The sequence below is a fragment of the Rattus rattus genome, chromosome 7 (genome assembly GCF_011064425.1).
Source record: "Rattus rattus isolate New Zealand chromosome 7, Rrattus_CSIRO_v1, whole genome shotgun sequence".
NCBI lineage: Eukaryota > Metazoa > Chordata > Mammalia > Rodentia > Muridae > Rattus > Rattus rattus.
Window position 1 is genome coordinate 14,383,001 of NC_046160.1, and position 19,151 is coordinate 14,402,151.

Consider the following 19,151-nt stretch of genomic DNA (forward strand, 5'->3'; position numbering starts at 1 on the left):
ACCTGTGGCTGGCTAGCCAAATATGGAAATGTTTCTTTCCTTCTCGTCTGCCCGAAGAGAAAGCCAAGCCGTGGTGGAGAAGGTCACTTAACCCCCAATGCTAACTGAAGGCCTAAGGCTTTTGACGTACTAAAGAGCTGGCAGCCAGAGCTGGGAGAGAAGAACCTGCAGACAGGCAGGCAGAGACACAAAGACATGGTCTAGAATGAAGCAGGGAGGTAGAGAGATTGAGAGACAGAGCCACATGGAGAGACGGAATGGCAGAGTAGTAGGCTTAAGTTAGATGAGCTAGCTGAGAGACTGCCCCAGAAAACAGGCCAACAGCCTTATACACAGATGTCTCAGTGTCTATCATTAAACTCCAAGCAGGATCGATGAAGGCCCTACAATAGGTTTTTTTTTTCTTGTTACTTCAAAAACAATCTTACAAAGTTATTTTCTTGACAGTTCCATATGTGTATTGTATCCTGATCACACTCCAAACCTTCTGCTGTTCATGCCTTATCATGTGAACTATAACCTCTGAACGTGGGAGTCCAAATTGTCCATCTGTCCTTAAGTTGCTTCTCATAGGTAGTTTAGTCGTTGTGATGAGAAAAGTAATGAAATGGTACCAGAAATGGGGTTTTGTCGCAATAAACCTACTGTGCGGTTTCTTGGAGTTTCAGGACTGGTTTGTGGGAAGAATGTGGAAAAGTTTGAAGCAGCAGGCTAGAGAAGTCCTCAGATGGTATACGTCAATCTTAATTCTGGTAGCTCAGAAGTCTTTGCAAAAAAGGAACCCATTGGGAATTGGACTAGATGCCAGGACATTTGTGTACAATTCAAAAGACCGTTTGGTGAGGGAAATTTCAAGACATTCAGACTGTGGCATGGTGGTTATCTCCTTCTCACAGCTAGAATTATAGAGCAAATTAGGAAGGAGTGAGGGGTAAGAAGTGAGAGAACAAAGATCTGGGAATGAGTGCCTTCAAAGACGAGGTTGGTGCAAAGCTGTTAAAGCAATTAGTGCACTGAGGGAAGCCATGCACTTTCCATTGCTGCCATTATAGGAACGAGACTACAGCCACGGCGGCTGCACAGCGTGGAAAGTAAAAGCCCTTTAAAGGTCTTTCGTGTCAAAAGTTCCAGCAGGTGCCACAGCCACTCCAGTGGAGTCTGTGTGACAGGAAGCTCTTGTGCTTCGTTTCTGTCCAGAACAGAGGCCTGTGCCTGGAATGGCTCGGCCTCCTGGAGCTCCCTGCAGTCTCCCTACAAAAAGATGATGACCAGGGTCTATGCTTTCAGTGGAATTGCCTTCTGTATTCTAGCCTTGGTGATCTTAGCAATTTTAAGCCTGTCAACAATATCTGATTTTAAGAATATAGCAGTGTGGGAAGATGATCATGTACCTTTAGATGTCTCAGGAACTGAAAGTTCAGAGACGGAAACGTCTCACACCATCATGATCCTGATGAACTCAACGGCTGCGATGAATTCAACTGCTGTACCCATTAGCTCCCAGCAAATAGGAGAGAAATTAATTGCAGTTACTAAGAACATGACTTTTCCAGAAAAGTCTTTCCCCCCTTTTGGGAAAGTTTTGTTTAGCATGATTCAGAATAGTAATGATTCTTTTAAAAAGATCATAGACAAGTTCCAACAAGTTGAACAAACTTATCAAGAGTTAACTATGGTTACAAAAGCTTCCTTACTATTCTGAGGGGCGGTAAATATAGAGTTTAAACTTTATTAAAACAAAGGTAAATGATGAATACATACCTGGTGCCCACCAATCTGGCAGTATAACTGCAGTTTTCTAAAGTATTGTTTTCAGCTGAGAATTGTTTTCTAGACTGTATGTTCAGCTTTCTTCCTTGCAAGGGACAAGGTGATGAATAAGAGCTGGATGATTGCCAATTATGATGTATCTGTTCTAACTGTTTAAGTCTATGCCAAAAAGTAAAGCTTTTTACAACACATACCTCGAGTTTGTGTCTGTCTGTTGCGCCGAGTCCGTTCTCTACCTGAAATCCAAGCCTTGGTCCCTCTGCTGATACACTCCCCTGGGTGGTCTGTGGCAAGCAGGAATACATAGGGGAGAAGTTTTTCTGTTTCAGCTGTATAGGAGCTTGGAGAATGCTGTAGCCATAGCCCAAAGTTTACATTTCAAGATGGCGGCAGGACTTAGCATCATCTGTATGCTGCTGGTTTTGCAGGAAAGCACAAGGGTCATGGGGTAGAGACGCTTGTCCCATAGTTCTATAACAAGCCTGTGAGGACAATGTATAATAGGGTGGTCAGATTCCTTGAAGAAAGGCTCTGAGAGTCTATGTGAAGCTAAAAAAGTAAAACCCAAGTTTTAACTGCAACCCCAGGATGTGGGAGATGACAAGGACATAGAACATCTGTTGAAGAAGCTGTAGATACTGACTGGAGCCAGCCTAAGAGAAAGCCCATGCATGCTTCAGGCAGCCAGGCTGTAAGGAACTTTTTAGAGTGTGGGGCAGTGGACTGTGCCAGGAACGTTAGTAAGGTTGATCGGTTTGGAAGCCCTGGAACCCAGAGAGGATGGTAGGAGCTTCACCTGTTTCCAACCAGGCCGCTGGCACAGGACCACACTCCATACATAGGTCACATAGATCAGAACAGAGTTCTCCATGCAAAGGAGGTATCTAGAGGCCCTGAGAGTTAGCCAGTAAGCTTCCCTTCCTGGACATTTCTGCAAATGTAATCTCTTGTCCATCCCGGGGACCTGGTATGTATCCATTTTCCACGATGAATAAAGTTTGGAACCAAGGACTGTCTTATCAAGAACCTCAGTGGGGAGCATGCAGAAAGCCTATGTCTAGAAAGCCATGTCATCTAAGCCTCCTGAGAAGGCCCCTTCATGCTCCCAGACAATTAGCTAAGGACAATCACCACTGATCAGCTAAACCGTATTCCCTATCCCCCACCCCCAACCCCTGCCCTGCCCTAGGCTCTCAGCCCCAGGACCTATCCATTCCCAACTCCCCACCATCCAGTGACCAACTCATGCCCCTAGCCCCAGGCTCCTCATGGTAGGCCTGTGGACACCCCGACCCTCTGTTCCCGACTCCTCTGCATCGTTTCCAGTGGTGACTGGACACTTGGGAGCTTGGGAACCCCAGCTTCAGGCTCCCATATCTTAGGCTGCATTTTCCCACCCAGAGCGGTAATGGGAGCCTGACGGCAGGTGCAGGGTAAATGCAATCTAGCGCTCCACTTTTCATCTGCCCAGCAGAGTTCCCATACCTCTGCAGCCAGAGCTGAGCATCTCCTGCTTCTCCTGCCCAAGTGGCCTTCCCACACCCAAGGCGGGATGAAACCGGAACCCACATTGGAGCTCAGATAATGCTACTGTGTATTCCAGACGCTGGACACTAAGATACAGCTTTTGTTTGCCCAGCCTTGCAGAGGTCCAGTCTTTCCCTGCTGTTAGCTCAGACTTGCTTTGTAGAATAGGGATAGTTACTTTGTATCTTTGTATGCTCTAATATTTGTCTTATAGGGTCTCGCAGCTAAGAGTTTTTCTTTGCTTCTCAAAGCACCTTGAACTTTTGAAGAGAGTTGAGTGTTAAGATCATGGGACTGAGGTGAGACTGAATGCAATTTGAATTATGAGATGGCCGTGAGCCAATGGAGAGAGACTTGGACACACTCCCACCATCATGAACTGAGGCTTCTGCCAATTCTTTCCTGTCAGGAAGGGTTGTATCATCTGAAATTGAGTCTAAAATAAATAAATCTCTCCTCCCCTAAGTTGCATCTGTTGGGCTTTTAGTGACAAGAAAAGTAGCTAACAGACTGTTTACAGAAGTCCTGTCAACAAGAAGCAACCATGATGCCTTCAAGAAGAGAATGGATTTGAAATTATATTTACATATTGGAAAATGAAGTAAAGCTAGATATAGTAACAGCATATTAACAGCCTGTCAAATGAAAAAAATATTTAACAAATGTCTACGGTAGGAAACCATTCACAAATTCACAGAACATTCAAAACAAAATCATTTTTAACCCCACTCCCATTTTTTTTTTTTTTGAATCTCAACAAATAGGTTGAGGTGGAAAAGGCAGACGAGGGAAGAAGCGATACTAAGTTCCTAAGTGGCTGGCTGAGAGGAGGGGAGGGGATGATGGGGCTGGAAAGGAAGGTTCTCCATCTTTTTATCTTCTATATCTTGTTATCTGTTATTACAAAGCTTTTAAGAAGGATAGCTGTGCTGTTGGCGGCAGTAAGAAACTCTCCATCTGGACAGAGGCAGAGGCCTTAGAAATGATACTTGAGAAACCCCGGAGAGTGAATGATTCAGAAGAGGGAGACAAGACCACCTGGGGCAAGATGAGCTAGGGACAGAGCCTAAACTCTGGAACGGACGTCCACAGGGAACACTGAGCAGAGCAGCCAACAGCAGCAGGGAAATGCTAGATGATAATGTGGATGGCGTCCTTGGAGACCCTGAGGGGTCTCAGTTTGAACTTTAGAGCAACAAATCAGCATTAGAAAAGCGTCATGTTGGGTTGCGGATTTAGCTCAGTGGTAGAGCAATTGCAAGAGCAAGGCCCTGGGTTGGGTCCCCAGCTCCGGAAAAACAGAAAAAAAAAAAAAAAAAAAAAAAAAAAAAGCGTCACGTTGTTTTAGGATTTTTAAACAGAACCACATCCAGGCTTACCAGAAGGTGAGAGGCATCGAGAGACTCCTACAAGGCGTGTGGCTTTTTCTAAGTTCATTAAAGCATCTCTTTGTCCTCTGACTGCTAGTGCGGTCTGGTAAGGCAAAGTTCAGCGTCAGATGCTAAAACTACAGTGGGGGTGGGGAGGAGAGAATATTGGCAAGAGTTTATAATGGTGAACATGGACTTCTGCAACGGAAAGATGCACACCATCATAATAACAGTGAGGTCATGAGATTATTAGGCCGGAATGTGGCTATTCTATTAGGTAATTGGTTTTCCTTAAAACACACACACACACACACACACACACACACACACACACACACACACACACACACCCCTTGAAGAAACTATTCCTTTTTTTTTTTTTTTTTTTTAGTATAGAATAGTTTATTCAGGGAATGGGGAGGGAATTGAGAGGAAGTAGAAACAGAAAATGGGAGGGTGGGGAGTGGGGGGGGGAGAAAGGGACGGGAGGAGAGACCACCAGCCATGAAGAGAGGGAGGGAAGGGGAATGCGAAGAGAGGGGGAGCAGGAGGGGGAGGACAGAGGGAGAGCAAGAAGGCAAGAGAGCAAGAGCAGAAACTATTCTTTTAAAGAAATATTTACTTTATTTGTGTGTCCATGTTGTTGTATCTGAGCACAGTGGCAGCCCAGGCTAAAACAGGGCATCGGATGAAGCTGGAGTTACAGAGAAAGAAGAAAAGGCAGTAGCTGTGGTTGATGCTAGCCACTGCCAAATATAAGTGAAGATATATAGGTATCTGGCATATTGTTTACATTTTCCAAATTTTCTAGGTAGAAAGAAATCTCTTTTAAAACAGGCTAATATTAGCTTTAATGAACAAAGCTACATTTAAGAGGAATACCAAATAATATAGCCAGGAAGATTATAACATTCTACCCTTCTCTTACTGGTATTTTTACATTATGAAATATGTATATTATCTTTTAGCATTTTTATTTACTTCTAAGGATAGATTTTCTCAGTCTCCAAACCAGGAAATCCCAAGTATCTTAATCAGAGAAGCAGCTGGGCAGTGTAGGGTCTCACTTGCTAATTCTAGGTACACTTTTGAAAGGAACACTTTTACCTAGTTTCACTAGGGAATCTTTATCACCGAGTAAATATATCATTTCTATTACATACACATATGTAACAAACACATACATGTAGATGTAACAAAAATTTATATCAGATACATTCATAATCTAGAATACACACATACATTATGTGTTACTCTATACATGTAGGCTGGTTGCATAATCGTGGGACCCAGTTTAAAATGAAATGTAAGGTGCTTTTCAAGAGGCTAAGTGTGGGACAGCTGCGTGCCCATTAAGTATCCCCGCATACATGGCTGTGACAGGAGAGATCTGAGTGTCAGCTTTGCCGAGCCTTCATCATCTGCAGACTCACTAGTCACAGACTTACAACATCCATTCCCACCTGAATGGTCACCAGAACTCTCTGGCACGCTAACATTTTACCATAAGAACTATTTCTGTTCGATATTAATTCTCTCAATTTTTACCTTCGAGCACACAAGAATGAGTCTGTGTGGATCTCTGTGCAGCTTTAACACATATTTCACCTTTGCTGTTACACCCACCCTTCCCTTTTGGTTTCTTTGGCTGGAGAATTTTAAAGTGAATCTCAGTTGCAGCCATAAATATTTAAAAGTTGACTTGTAATAGACAAGTTCTTTGTAGTATTAACAAAATCATACAACTACTCAGACAAACTGAGAAATATAATTATCACATAATTAGCCTGAATTCAATTTTACAATCTCAAAAATCAGGAAGATCCCAGGTTGCTTTTGGTTGGCATGTCCTTTTACTCTAGAGTATACTCTGCTCCCTTTACTCTTGGCATTCGCTTGAGGAAATAGTTATATGTCTGTGGAATGTCCTCTACCCCAGAAGTGGCTCATGGCGTCCCCGTGGTTAGATGGGTGCAGTTACACCAGCACTGGCTTCCACCCTAACTGAACGCTGTAGCCGCTCTGTGGCGCAAACCAAATGTTTCCAGAGTATGTAGAGCCTGGCTGATGTTAATGTAGTTGTGGTGTATTTTACTTTCCTATTGTTGCAGTGTTTTACCACAGACTTGGTCGTTTACCTTATATTCACTTCCTGTGGTTCTGGAGGTCAGAGACGAGATTTGGCAGCTGTGCTCCCCAGTGGCGGCCATCACGAATCCTATGTTTGGTATTACCAGATTAAGGCGCAGCCACACAGACCACTCAGTTTTACCTGAACATGCTCCAGCATTCGTATTCTTTCCATTTGTACCTGAAATTCCCCTTGAATTAAACAAACAAAAAGTTTTAGGGACAGTGAGATGACCTAGCAGGTACAGGCACTTACAGCCAAGCCTGGTGACCTGGGTTCAATCCCCCGCACCTAAGTGATAGGAAGGAATCAACCTACACAAGTAGTCCTTTGGTCTCCACACATGGTACCCATGCCTACACTCATACCCGTATCACCTAATTTTAAAAACGTAGTAAAAGTATTGTGAGCTATAGTTCCACTGTAATCAACTCATTTACCCAACATCGACAATTTGACAGTGTTTGCTCTGTTCAGAGGTGCACCAACACTGAATTCAATTTTAAAACATGTTTGTCACTTCAAAGAAACCCTTCTCCATTAACAGATTCATCATCTCCCAACTCTAGAAAACCACCCATATGCCTCCTGGCTATAGCTCCATGAACATAAAGAAATAGACCCTTACACAGAGTGTTTTTCACATGGAAATGTTAAGGCCTTAGATAGGGTTTTACTGCTGTGAACGACACCGTGACCAAGACAACTCTTATAAGGACAACATTTAATTTGGGGCTGGCTTACAGGTTCAGAGGGTCAGTCCATTATCATCAAGGTGGGAGCATGGCAGCTTCCAGGCAGGCACGGTGCAGGAGGAGCTGAGAGTTCTACATCTTCATCTGAAGGCTGCTAGTGGAAGACTCACTTCCCAGCAGCTAGGGTGAGGGTGTTAATGCCCACACCCACAGTGACACACCTACTCCAACAGGGGCCACACCTTCTAATAGAGCCACTCCCTCAGCCGAACACGTACAAATCATCAGTCCTCAAACTTCATCCAGGCAGCCGGTCTCAGTGCCCCACCCACTGCTCCTGGGCTGCTGTTGCTATGCTTAGAACGGCCGAGTTACAGAGCAGCTGCCTCCTCGTAGCTTTGCATGTCCCAGCCGTGTCCATCCTTCAGAACCTGAGCTTAGTGTAGTGCTATCAGAATGTCACAAGGTCACCCAGGCAAAGCTGGCTCTCCCCTAGTCCTCCCACTGTCCTGGGCTGCACTGAGCTGACCACTCCTCTGGGATGCTTTCCCTTGTGATGCTGTGGTGTTTTGGAAAGCGGGCAGGCCGCCGCGTACTCTTGGAGTTTAAAAAGTGGATATTTAGTACTGCCCTGGGAGTCCACTAGAGGAGAGCCCTGAGCATGTGAACTGGGAAAAAGGCCCATGACTTTGATGTCTGACCCTGGACATGACCCAGGAGTATGGAATCCTCTGACCCTTCCTTCCTTCCTTTCCAACAGGGAAGTGTTTTATCTGACAGGGATACTCAGCCTGTGCCCCCTACTCCAGAGAACTAACGTCTGGAAAATGCTATCTGGTATTTTTAACAGCTGTGTTTACTCTGAAAGACAAACCAGGATGAAACTACTTCTTCAAGACACCGGCCCTGGAACACAAAGCAGGCTCCACAGGTATGGGACAGGTATGCCATTTCTCCACATAACTATTTGGTAGTCTGATTGGAAAGAGCTGGCCTTGTTCTGTATACCAGCTTCATGCCAATGCTTAATTCGCGGTGCTGGTGACTGAACTCAGGAGCTTCCACAGGATTGGCAGTCCCTCTACCATGAAGGCCCATCTCACGCCCTAAAGCAGACCACTGATTTCTTCCAGATCCCCTGATCTTCTCAATTTACCCAAAGTAAAGAGGGACTAAGTATGTTACCTGTCGGGACCCTTAAACTCTATAAGCATCACGATACCACCGTAAGTCGTAATTGTTCATGTCTATGATACTTATATTTGGAAGTGACATTTTCCTAAATCAGTGAGCAATTTTATCCAAAGTAGAACCCACTTCTGAAAGAATTAAGTGCTATACAAAGGCCTTCTTTCCCCACCCATATAAACAATTTTACTTTATTGGGAACAATCTCAGTCATGATCCGCAGAGGTTGGTCCTGGGCAATTGGAAGATAAGTCTTCTTTATCTGAAATTTATATGTGAGAAATAAAAAGATAAATACAAATTTATGGTAAACTTGTAAGATAGTATCTAATATTTTTGACCAATCATGCTTGTTATTTATTCCACAAAATAAATGGGGAAAAGATTAAAACGATAATAAGAAAATGAGGAGATGAGGGCTGAGGATGTGGCTCAGTGGTTAAGAGCTCTGGCTGCTCTTCAAGAGGACCTGGGTTCAATTCCCAGCACCACATGTGGCTCACAACTGTTTAACTCCAGGATCAGGGGATCCAATGCCTTCTCCTGGCTTCCACAAACATGAAACATATGTGGTGCATAGATGTATATACAGGCATAGCACCTACACACATAAAAGCTTAAGAGATTAAAATAATTACAAAAAACCCTTCGTTCTCAAACACAAAGTCCTTAATTAGACGTCAGTCAGGGTGAAACGGACAATGAGACAGCCGGCTCTGTTAAAATGTCTGGCAACGGTTAAAGCAATTTCTTCTTCACAATGGAGAGAACAGGATGGATTTCCACACACTTGGCTTTAAGGAGTCAGGGCCAATAGTCTGCCTAAATAAAAACTAGTTCCAGCATCTATCAAAGCGTGAATCTTCAAAAATAAGCAAAAAACCCCATAATCTTGAAGGTGTTTGTTTGTTTGTTTGTTTGTTTGTTTGTTTGTTTTTGATGGGAATGGTGGTTGATACAGGGTCTCATTATGTAGCCCTAGCTGGGCTGGAACTCACTGTGTACACCAGGCTGTCCTTTAACTCAGAGAAATCCACCCGCCTCTCTTGAGTGCTGGGATTAAAAATGTGTGCCACCATGCCTGGCCTTTAAGCTATTCTTTAGAATTAAAATGATTTCTTTAGTAAGAAAATGGTGAAAATTCCCTCTTGTACATTCAATCACTGAACAATTAAGTGCTGGATTTTAGTAAGAACCTGATTCTTTTTTTTAAATTTATTTATTCTTATTTTATGTGCATTGGTGTTTGCCTGCATGTATGCCTACGTGACGATGTGAGGATGTCAGATTTTGGAGTTACAGAATAAACTGAGCTGCCATGCAGGTGCTGGGAATTGAACCCAGGTCCTCTGGAAGAACAGTCAGTGCTCTTAACCGCTGAGCCATCTCTCCAGCCCCCAACTCAATTACTTCTATAGTCACTATTTCTTTGCAACACCGGTCCCACATTGCTATTTGAATGGAATAAGAAGACGCTTCTATTGTTTGTAGGAAATGTGAGTTTTATTAAAAATAAACAAGCATGCACAGGCAGTAAGTATAAAGTATAAGTCATCCTCTTACCTTCATAGGCTGTCCCACACCAGATGCAATACAGATGTTCTTCCCGTAAGTAACCAGTGAGGATCTGCAGTTTTTCTAGCACCTGGGGAGAGGACACAGGCACGTACGTCAGTGGCTCACACTGACCAGGACCTTGCTTCCGGATCTTAGTCTGGTTACTTAGGGCCAGGCTTCAACTCTTGTGGTGCTCTCTCAGTTACTGCAGGAGTCGGAGCAGAGGGAGAGTCTCAGCTGACTAACCAACCACTTACTTGTCCACAAGAAACAACTGGGGAACATGAAATCATCTTTTGGCTACCTCTGTGATACTAAGGTTTTTGTTATTGTTGGTTTTATATTTTTTTAAAAAAGATAGGGTCTCTTCTTGGCCTGCAACTTGCTATGTAGACCAGGCTGGCCTTGAACTCACAGAGATCCACCTGCTTCTTGCTCCCGAGTGTTGAGTCTAAAGGTGAGTGCCATTATGCCTGGAGGATAACTAAGAGTCTTAATTACTCTGTTACTATCAAGACTCAGTCCCTCAGGTGAGCAGGACTGAGCAGGTGAGCAGGGAGCAGGACTGCTCCCATAGTTACACACATGGGAGGTCCCACAGTGAATCAGGAATGTGTGCTCAAAGCCAGGAATGTTGCCTGGTTAAATCCCACACTAGTAGCCACAGGACTTACTTTCCTGAGTAATTACATTTAAGAACTAATTGTGCATGTGTGCCCATGTGTGGGCAGGTGCCTCCGAGCGTGTATCTGAGGAAAGCCTGGGCGAGCTGGTTCTCTCTTTCCACCATGTGAGTCCCAGGGATTGAACTCAGGCTCGGCAGCAGAAGCCTTCCCTTCCTGAGCCATCTTCCTTCACACTTCCTTCTCGTTTTATTTTCTGTTTGGTGAATAGAGGAGGTACACAGTAGCACCACTTTTAGAAATAAAACCGGAAACAAAGCCAACTGCAATCGTTTGCTCTTGCAGTGAATCTGTCATCTACACTGAAGCTCAGGTAAGAGGGTGGACAAAAGCTAAATGGAAAAATTCTAGGAAATTTTGATTTTTGGGCTAGAAACACAATCCTGTAAACCAGCAACTTTCAACTGGGGGTTTTTCAGTGATGCTTGGAGACATTCTTTGGTTGTCATGAGGGGAAGTACAAATGGTACCTGGAGGGTGGGGACCAGGTATGCGGCTATGTGGGGAAGGGAGGAGGCCGAGTGAATGAAGTTCTGGGTGAGGCCGTGTGAGGACTCCACTGCCTCAGCCTCACAGGAGAGGCTCAAGGGGAACATCTAAGCTCTCTGCAGGGATCTGGGAATGACTGACCAGCATGCAGAAACACTGGCAAGTTTAGCCTCTGCCTCTGGAGTTATAGCACAAAGCGTCGTTACAGCTCAACAATGCTATCGAGACCAGCTAGCCCGGCCCACCCTGTGCTGTCCCTACACCTGCTGGATTGTAAGGTTGCTGGGGTTGGTAGGTAACCTGTTGGGTGAGCACTCCCCCTTACCCTGGTTTTCCTGTTATGTGTCTGTGTGTCTGTCCTTCCTTCCTTCCCTCCTCACCCCCAGTCAGGGTGCTAGAACCCAAGCCAAGCAGCATGTGGTACAGCTACACATCCTACCATGCTGCCCACAGCAAAGAATTACCCAGCGTCGAGTGTGAACAGTGTCAAGGCCGTGACCTGCTACGGCAAACAATGGTGCCCACACATACACTCAGATCTTCACTGGGGCACTCGTCTTCATCCTGCTCTTCCTTTTCCTCTTCCTCTTCCTCAGTCTCCTCTTCAGGCCTCATCCAGTACCACGCCTCCCTGGGAACCTGAATATTCTGAAAATACAGAATTATTTTCATAAAACACAGCTGGGTATACTTGTTTTGTCTTAAGTGTGCCTGCGTTAACATGAATTTGTTCTTCCAAATAATATTTACGAGTGTCATTTCTCAGAAGAGCGCTGGACCACAGTGAGGACTGAAAGGACAATTGGGAGTTGGTCTCCTGGTTCCAGCTGTAGTCCAGCAGGAGAGATGGGCACTGGGTATAAAACTGTACAGTGACTAGGAAGGAGGGGGTCAGTAAGTGTCAGGACACACGTAAGATGACGGGAGTACAGTGAGGCGACATTCCTCCCAGATACTTACGCACCATGGAAATTACACCAGTATTGGAGACTAAGTGAAGTCATTTTACTTTGATAGTACTCGCTGTGTTTTGTAAGAGGCAAAGATTTCTTTTAAAATGATTCCTGTGTGAAATGAAAGCGTCCCACCTTGATTTTTCCCAAAGACACACAAAAGTGCAAGGCGTGGACTAAAACTAGGTTATTCTGGTTAATTAAACATTATGGGGAACAGAGTTCCTACACATTCCAGGCCTGAGCAATGATACTGTGAGTAAGAGAAAAGCTATTTAACCCTTGCTGGACAACTGAGGAAGTGGGCTCCGGCTAAGTCGGTCATTAGCCGGCCAGTCACCACGGCAGGAGGCGCACATCAGACGACAGCTTCCGGGTAGAGAAGATATCTACACAGGGCATGATGGGCTTTTGTTCTGATTTTTGTTTCTCCTTAATGAAAATAGGAGTGGGTCCGCTCCGGGTGCCAACGCCAGGGGACTGGAAGCAGATGCCCGCATACCTAAGAGCGGTCCGCTCCGGGTGCCAACCCCAGGGGACTGGAAGCAGATGCCCAACCCCAGGGGACCGGAAGCAGATGTCCGCATACCTAAGAGCGGGATGGCTCCGGGTGCCAACCCCAGGGGACCGGAAGCAGGTGCCCGCATACCTTCTGGGCATCCAGCTGCTGGCAGGCTCGCTGGCTTCTTCTCAGGTCTCCTTCGAGCCTCAGTTCGTCCTGCTTACTTTTCAGTCGCATCCTGATGGAAGGAAGGATGGTGTCTGCACTCTCGACTGCTTTACAGACCCAAGCGCCGAGGGGCACACCACCGTGAGGCGGGCGGGAAGCAAACGGCGGTCAAGGCCGCAGCTTTACCGAAACTCCTCGGCCGCCTTTTCTTCACTCTGGTTTTTCATGTGAATCTTCCTCCTGTAGCTCTCCAGCCTCTCCTCTGCTTTCCGCTTTAGTAACGACTCGTGACCTATGCCACTTTTGCCTGGTCATAGACAAAAGCCTGATGAGGGACTTAGGACATTACCGATTGGCTTTTTAAGATAAGGAAGGAGATGCGGTCCTCACTTGGATATAATCATCCAAGCTCGAGTCATTAAAATGGCGACAGAAGGGGCTTGGTCCTTGCTTGCCCTCGAGGCCCAGATGCCTGGCTCGACTTTGACAAAGATCCGTCGCACCCAACACAGTGATGCTACACACGTTTTTAAAAATTAGGAAAATATCATCTGTCACATTTTTCTTAAATGTGTGCTTTTTTTTTCCCCTCTTGAATTAATCCAAGGAATTAGGCACAAAAGCTGTCACTGATAAATCCGCTGTAGGACATTTTTAGCACACTGCAATAAATAAGAAAGCGCTGCTCTCCCCACAGCTATAACTCTTCCCCCCAGTTCTTGTGGCTCTGAGATCAGAGGCAGGGCCACAGACGGGGTGGGCAGGGACCCCACCAACGGGCTCATCGCTCGGCCTTAACTCTTTGGCAAGGCCTCACTGTGTAGCCAGGCTGGCTTCCCCACCTCCACCCTCCCACGTCTGCCTCCTAAGTTCTGAGACTACAGGTGTATTTTTTATGATTTAAATTTGATATTCCAGTACTTCTATTTCCTTAAAACTTACTTTAAATTTTTTTTCCTAGAAAAATAACTATAGAAAGATTTAGAAGTTTAACATTTTACTATTTCACAGGCTTCTGATATAGTAACTATAAGGGCAACCATCACGCAACATATTAGGCAAAACGGTCTAAGTTACGGTTATAATATACCAGAAAATGACTTGGTTATATACCTGTTTTGACATTGAGGGGAATTGGTTCAACAATACCATCTCCTACAAAAGGGAAAAACAAGAAATATTTTATTTTCACAGAGTTCAGGTCAGTCAGTAGAGTATGCAGCATTACACTGTTCCCTGAATCGCACTCCCAGCCTCATAAAACTCCAAACCGAATTCCGGGAACTAAAATTCGTCAGCTGATACATTGTCAATGAATACCTCTCCTGCCTTTAAATACCTCCTTCTGAGAAAGACTACTTAGCCTCTTCTGCCTGCCTGCCTGCCTGTCTGTCTTTCTGTCTGTCTGTCTTCGAGACAGGTTCTCACTATGTAGCTCTGACTGTCCTGGAACTCACTAGATAGCCCAGGCTGGCCTTGAACTCACAGAGACCCACCTGCCTCTGCCTCCCCAGTGGACATATGCCATTTTAAGAAGTGACATAATAGGCATGATAGTCTTAGTGGACAGAAACCTCAAGAGAAAACAGTCTTCCTATATGGGGGGTGGGGGAGTGGGGACAACTGTGACCACTGTACTTCCCTACCCATCACCTGCTACCTTTCTTCACAGCCTCCACCCTTAGCCGCCTGCCAGTTCCTTCAAGGGTGTGGTGGGAGGCTAAGCAGTTCATGTAGGCATGGGAGGCATCTTAAATGGACATGAGAAGACATCTCTGAAAGGGCTATTGGCACCAAAAATCCTAAGTACTGTCAACTTAGGTCTCCGTCAGACCCGAGCCAGTTCCGCACATGACTCACCGGTCTTGCCCAGAGCCTGCCCACTCTTGTACCCCATCTTTTGGAGCAAAGCGAACCCTTTGTTTTCGCAGCCCAGCGCATTCTTCAGCCCAATGTCACGCCTTTCCCGTTCTTCCTCTTTCAGGCTCTTCTGCCTATTTTTCAGATTCGCTTGCTGTTGCTTTTCTTCTTTTCGCCGGGCTTCTCGGATCTGCCTCAGCATGGGCACGCCGGGTCTGACGTCTTCTCTGAAAAAGAGCGGGAACGGTGTGGATGAGTGCAGGACGTCTGCTCCCTGTTGGCAGCAGAGCGACGAAGGCCAGTTACGGGCTGTGGGACACTGAAGGTGGTGTAAAGTTGAGAATGTTAGAGTGACTTTAGAGTAATATTTCTAAGGGGTCAATGACAATAAACAGTGAAGCTGACTAAAGGCTGGACGGGAGAACAAGATTCCACAAAGGGAGGAGGAGGCAAGCAAGGCTACAACATAGGAGAGGGCACCCAAGGAGGTCGAGAGCGAGCAGAAGTAACACGGTTAGTGCTGACAGAGATGAGAAAGCCTCCTAACTGTGTACAGACACAGGGTGTTTTCCACCTTTCTCTATGAGGCCTTGGATGTCCTGAAACCCTCTCTGTAAAACAGGCAGACTCAAATTCAATCGGGTGCGGGTGATCCACCCAGCCTCTGCCTCCCACCACGAGGAGGGCGCCACCACGCCCGCCTGGCAGTAAGGTTGATTTTAATGCCATATTTAAAAAGCAATGTCCTGGAATAGCAAGATGGCCTTCCACGGAAACAGGTTTGCTGTGTTAGCCTGAGCCCCTGAGTTTGGCTCTCAGAATCCACGTGGAGGGAGGGAAGTGGCTCCCAAAAGTTGTTTTCTGATCTCCACATGGGTGCAGTGCCCTCCGCCCAGTGATGAATATATATTTTAGAAATTCAAATATATATTGAATGACACCCTGAGCTAGGGCGCTAGCCCAGTTGTCAGCGTACTTGCCTAGCATGCATGAAACCCTGAGTATAATCCCCAAACTGCAAGAACCAGACACTGATGTACACACCAGGAATCTCGGCCCTTAGGGGGCAGAGGCAGGAAAAGGAGCTGCACGGTGAGCTAGAGGACTGCCCAAGCTACACGAGGCCCTATCTCAAAACAAACACACGTGAGCACCACCACTATGCAAACAATGCCCTTATTTTCGTCTATAGGCGTCTTTCGGCCACCTGGATACTGTCATAGTTGGCGTACACATTTACTTACTGAACGTTAATGAAGGAATCCGACATATAGTCCTCTTCTTCCGCCATGTTCTCCTTCCTATGGCCACACCACCTGCCAATCAAGTAGGACAAAGTAGGATTCATCGTCATCGTCTTAGTTTATCAAAACGGAAGCCAACCACGGACAGTGGCAATGCTTCATGATGCTCCCTGGTATACAAAGAGAGAGAATCTTAGCACCCTAGGTCCTAGCAACACAGAGGCTGCCAGTCCAACAGAGGCTAACTGGGAATGCCACGGGCTTTAGAAACCTCAAAGCCACTGTAGTGATGATACACCTCCTCCAACAATTCTTTACAAAGAAGTCCTCCAATTGGGAACCAAGTATACAAAAATATGAGCCAGCTGTAAGCCATTCTAAACCACTAGACCACCAGAGACTCATGCACTTTCTTTTTTTTTTCCTCTCTTTGAGATCAGGCCATCCTGTATCTCAGTCAAGCCTGGAACTCACTATGTAGACCACTCTAGCCTTGAACTTGTGATTCTCCAGTTAGGAGACAAACTCTCATACAATTGGGTACTATTCTCCAAGATGGCCTGCTCCTAGTAAATTTTGTTGAGCAATTCATGTAACCAATAGGATTTTGTATATTGGAGTGACTTTTGTTTTTGGGTTTCTGGAGGCAGGGTTTCTCTATATAGTCTTGACTGTCCTAGAACTCACTCTGTAGATCAGGCTGACCTTGAACTCATAAGAGACCCACCTGCCTCTGCCTCCTGAGTGCTGGGATTAAAGGGGTGTCCCACCACTGCTAGGCTTACGGTGACTTTGGTCACACTAAACACAGCACTCTGTAAAGCCGGTAGTATGAATTAACTGACTGAAGTCAGTACTCACATATGATAACACTCAGGAAGCTCTACAGAGGTGCCCACCTGGGAGGATCCGAGGCACGAATGAGTGATCCGACTAAGAGCGCCTCTTGGGAAATTAGTCAAGCCTGAGCTGGATCAGACCAACCTGCAGTATTCTTACATATAGCAGTTAGCACTTACCTAGCTCATGAACAGCCCAGTAGATACGAACAATCAGTTCCACTTTCCAGATGGGAAAATTGAGGCTCGATCTGGCTAAATAATTCGTTCACAACCACGAAGAATACCGGCTTGGTGATCTTGCTCTTGAAACAGAATGAGATGGGTATCAAATCCAGAGCCTCCTACACGCAAGGAATATGCTCTATAATTGAGCTAAATCTCTAATTCAAACTGGATTATTTTTATGGGAAGCGTTTAACTCTACAGTCAGACACGGTGGCCCTCTGGTGTAATTTCAGCACCTGGCAATGAGACCCTGTGTAATAATACAAAAAGTATTACTTTTTACTTTACAAAAGGTGCAAGGGATTACAGGTTATTTTATTTTTTTTCTATTCTTGTTTTCGGAGCTGGGGACCGAACCCAGGGCCTTGCGCGCTTGCTAGGCAAGTGCTCTACCGCTGAGCTAAATCCCCAACCCCTACAGGTTATTTTTTAAAGCTCTACCGTTTATAGTTATTCCGTCTTTTACTTATAATTTTCATATAAAAATCACACTGAAATTTCACAGCTGGGCACTGCAGTTTCACTAAATGATGCGGCTTGAGGTTGTTAATTATTACTGGCGAGAAAGTTATGTTAGGAAGTGGAATAAGGGGGCAGGAGAGATGGCTCAGAGGTTAAGAGCACCATCTGCTCTTCCACAGGTCCTGAGCAACTCCCAGCAATCACATGGTGTCTCAAAGCCATCATGATGAGATCTGGTGCCCTCTTCTGGCCTGAAGACATACATGCAGGCAGAACGCTATACATAATAAGTAAACATTTTTTTTTTTTTTTTTAAAGAAGAATAAGGAATTGGGCCCTAGAAGGTGAAGGCTCTCTTCCTATGATGACAATATACACTACTAGCATTATCCAATTCCTTCAAACATAAGCATAAAACCCCACATGATAGATGACTCAGGCAGAGAAGCTGGTGGCCTGAACCATCACTTAAGAGTCCCAGCAGCTTAGTGGCCAGCATTCTGGGTCTATCTGAGGCGGGAGATCACACAGCATTTGTTGATGGTTGGAGGTGGTGTGTGTCAAAGAACCGGAATGAGATTATGTGAAGCTCTTTGCCTGTTGCGAAATAATGGAGTAACCATTTTCCCAATGGAACATTATAGGTGCCGCTAGCTTATTTCAGTACTGGGCGCCGAGTTTGAAGCAAGGGCTATTGAAATCAGAGATGGGTGAACTCTATGGGTGCCTACAGCATCGCAGGCTCTTCCCTCCCGTACCCACCCACCAAAACGACCACTCACGGATGGGACGCAGCTGACGGTATGTATGATCGGCAGTCACGGCCAACTTGCACCGACCCCAGTCATTCTCCTGGGAATCCGCATACCTTGAGACCGAAGCTTTAATGCCGGTACCCAGCACGGCTGAGGACGCGCTGCGCATGCGCCATACGATAGGCGCAAGATTCACAGACAGCCCACTTGTCCCAGACTGCAGATTCGCTGGGAAACTGGGATGGGCGGGGTTAAGAGGGCGTGGGGAGCGCCGGTGCGCATGACCAGCATCTAGCGCATGCGTAGTCCTCCGGCTTCCTGGGGGCAGGGGTTTGGGAGGCGGGGCATCCGGGTCCCTCGGCAGTGCGGAGCTCAGCTGGTCGGCCCAGGCTAGTCTAGGAGGTGAGGCTGTCCCGCGTGCTGTCAGAGCTTGCAGGCTGACACGCACCGCGATTCCTGTGCCCCAGGAACGTTTTCAGAGGGTTGAGGATGGAATTCGAGTTTTGAGGCCGGGGAGCCTCAGCCTCGGGGTTGACAGCTCGAGGACTCCTACGTGAGGCTGACATCCCAGGGCGGCCCGGGACCCCGGCTTGCGTATCCCACTGACCCCCAGTTGTCGGAGTCCTCGGAGCGGCCCAGTGCACCCAGACCGAGAGCACTGCATTCCCGGGGCGAGGGGTTGTCCCGGGCCCTCCTGCCGCGGGGTCCCCGGCGGGCCCGCCCCCTCCGG

General features: G+C 46.2%; 2 protein-coding genes across 3 annotated transcripts in view; one reads left to right on the forward strand and one right to left on the reverse strand.

The window, feature by feature from the left end:
• Positions 1-7,510: 7,510 nt before the first annotated feature.
• Gpatch11 (G-patch domain containing 11) lies at positions 7,511-18,596 on the reverse strand. Of its 2 annotated transcripts, none has more exons than XM_032908891.1 (10): positions 18,449-18,596; positions 17,157-17,281; positions 16,138-16,209; positions 14,894-15,120; positions 14,147-14,188; positions 13,220-13,340; positions 13,013-13,103; positions 11,942-12,058; positions 10,245-10,326; positions 7,511-8,943 (listed from the first exon to the last, which is right to left on the reverse strand). In XM_032908891.1, exons 3-10 carry the CDS (start codon positions 16,182-16,184, stop codon positions 8,888-8,890), a joined length of 783 nt encoding a protein of 260 aa, XP_032764782.1. In that variant the 5' UTR covers positions 16,185-16,209; positions 17,157-17,281; positions 18,449-18,596; the 3' UTR covers positions 7,511-8,887. The 2 variants fall into 2 exon arrangements, with proteins under 2 accessions (XP_032764782.1, XP_032764783.1); XM_032908892.1 differs by having other exon boundaries at positions 17,157-17,454.
• A 145-nt stretch (positions 18,597-18,741) lies between these two features.
• The window catches only part of Heatr5b (HEAT repeat containing 5B), an 81,377-nt gene continuing 80,967 nt past the window's right edge, over positions 18,742-19,151 (forward strand). The window contains exon 1 of the mRNA XM_032908893.1: positions 18,742-18,823. The gene's annotated coding sequence lies outside the window, so the exon portion shown is untranslated. The remainder of the gene's footprint in view (positions 18,824-19,151) is intronic.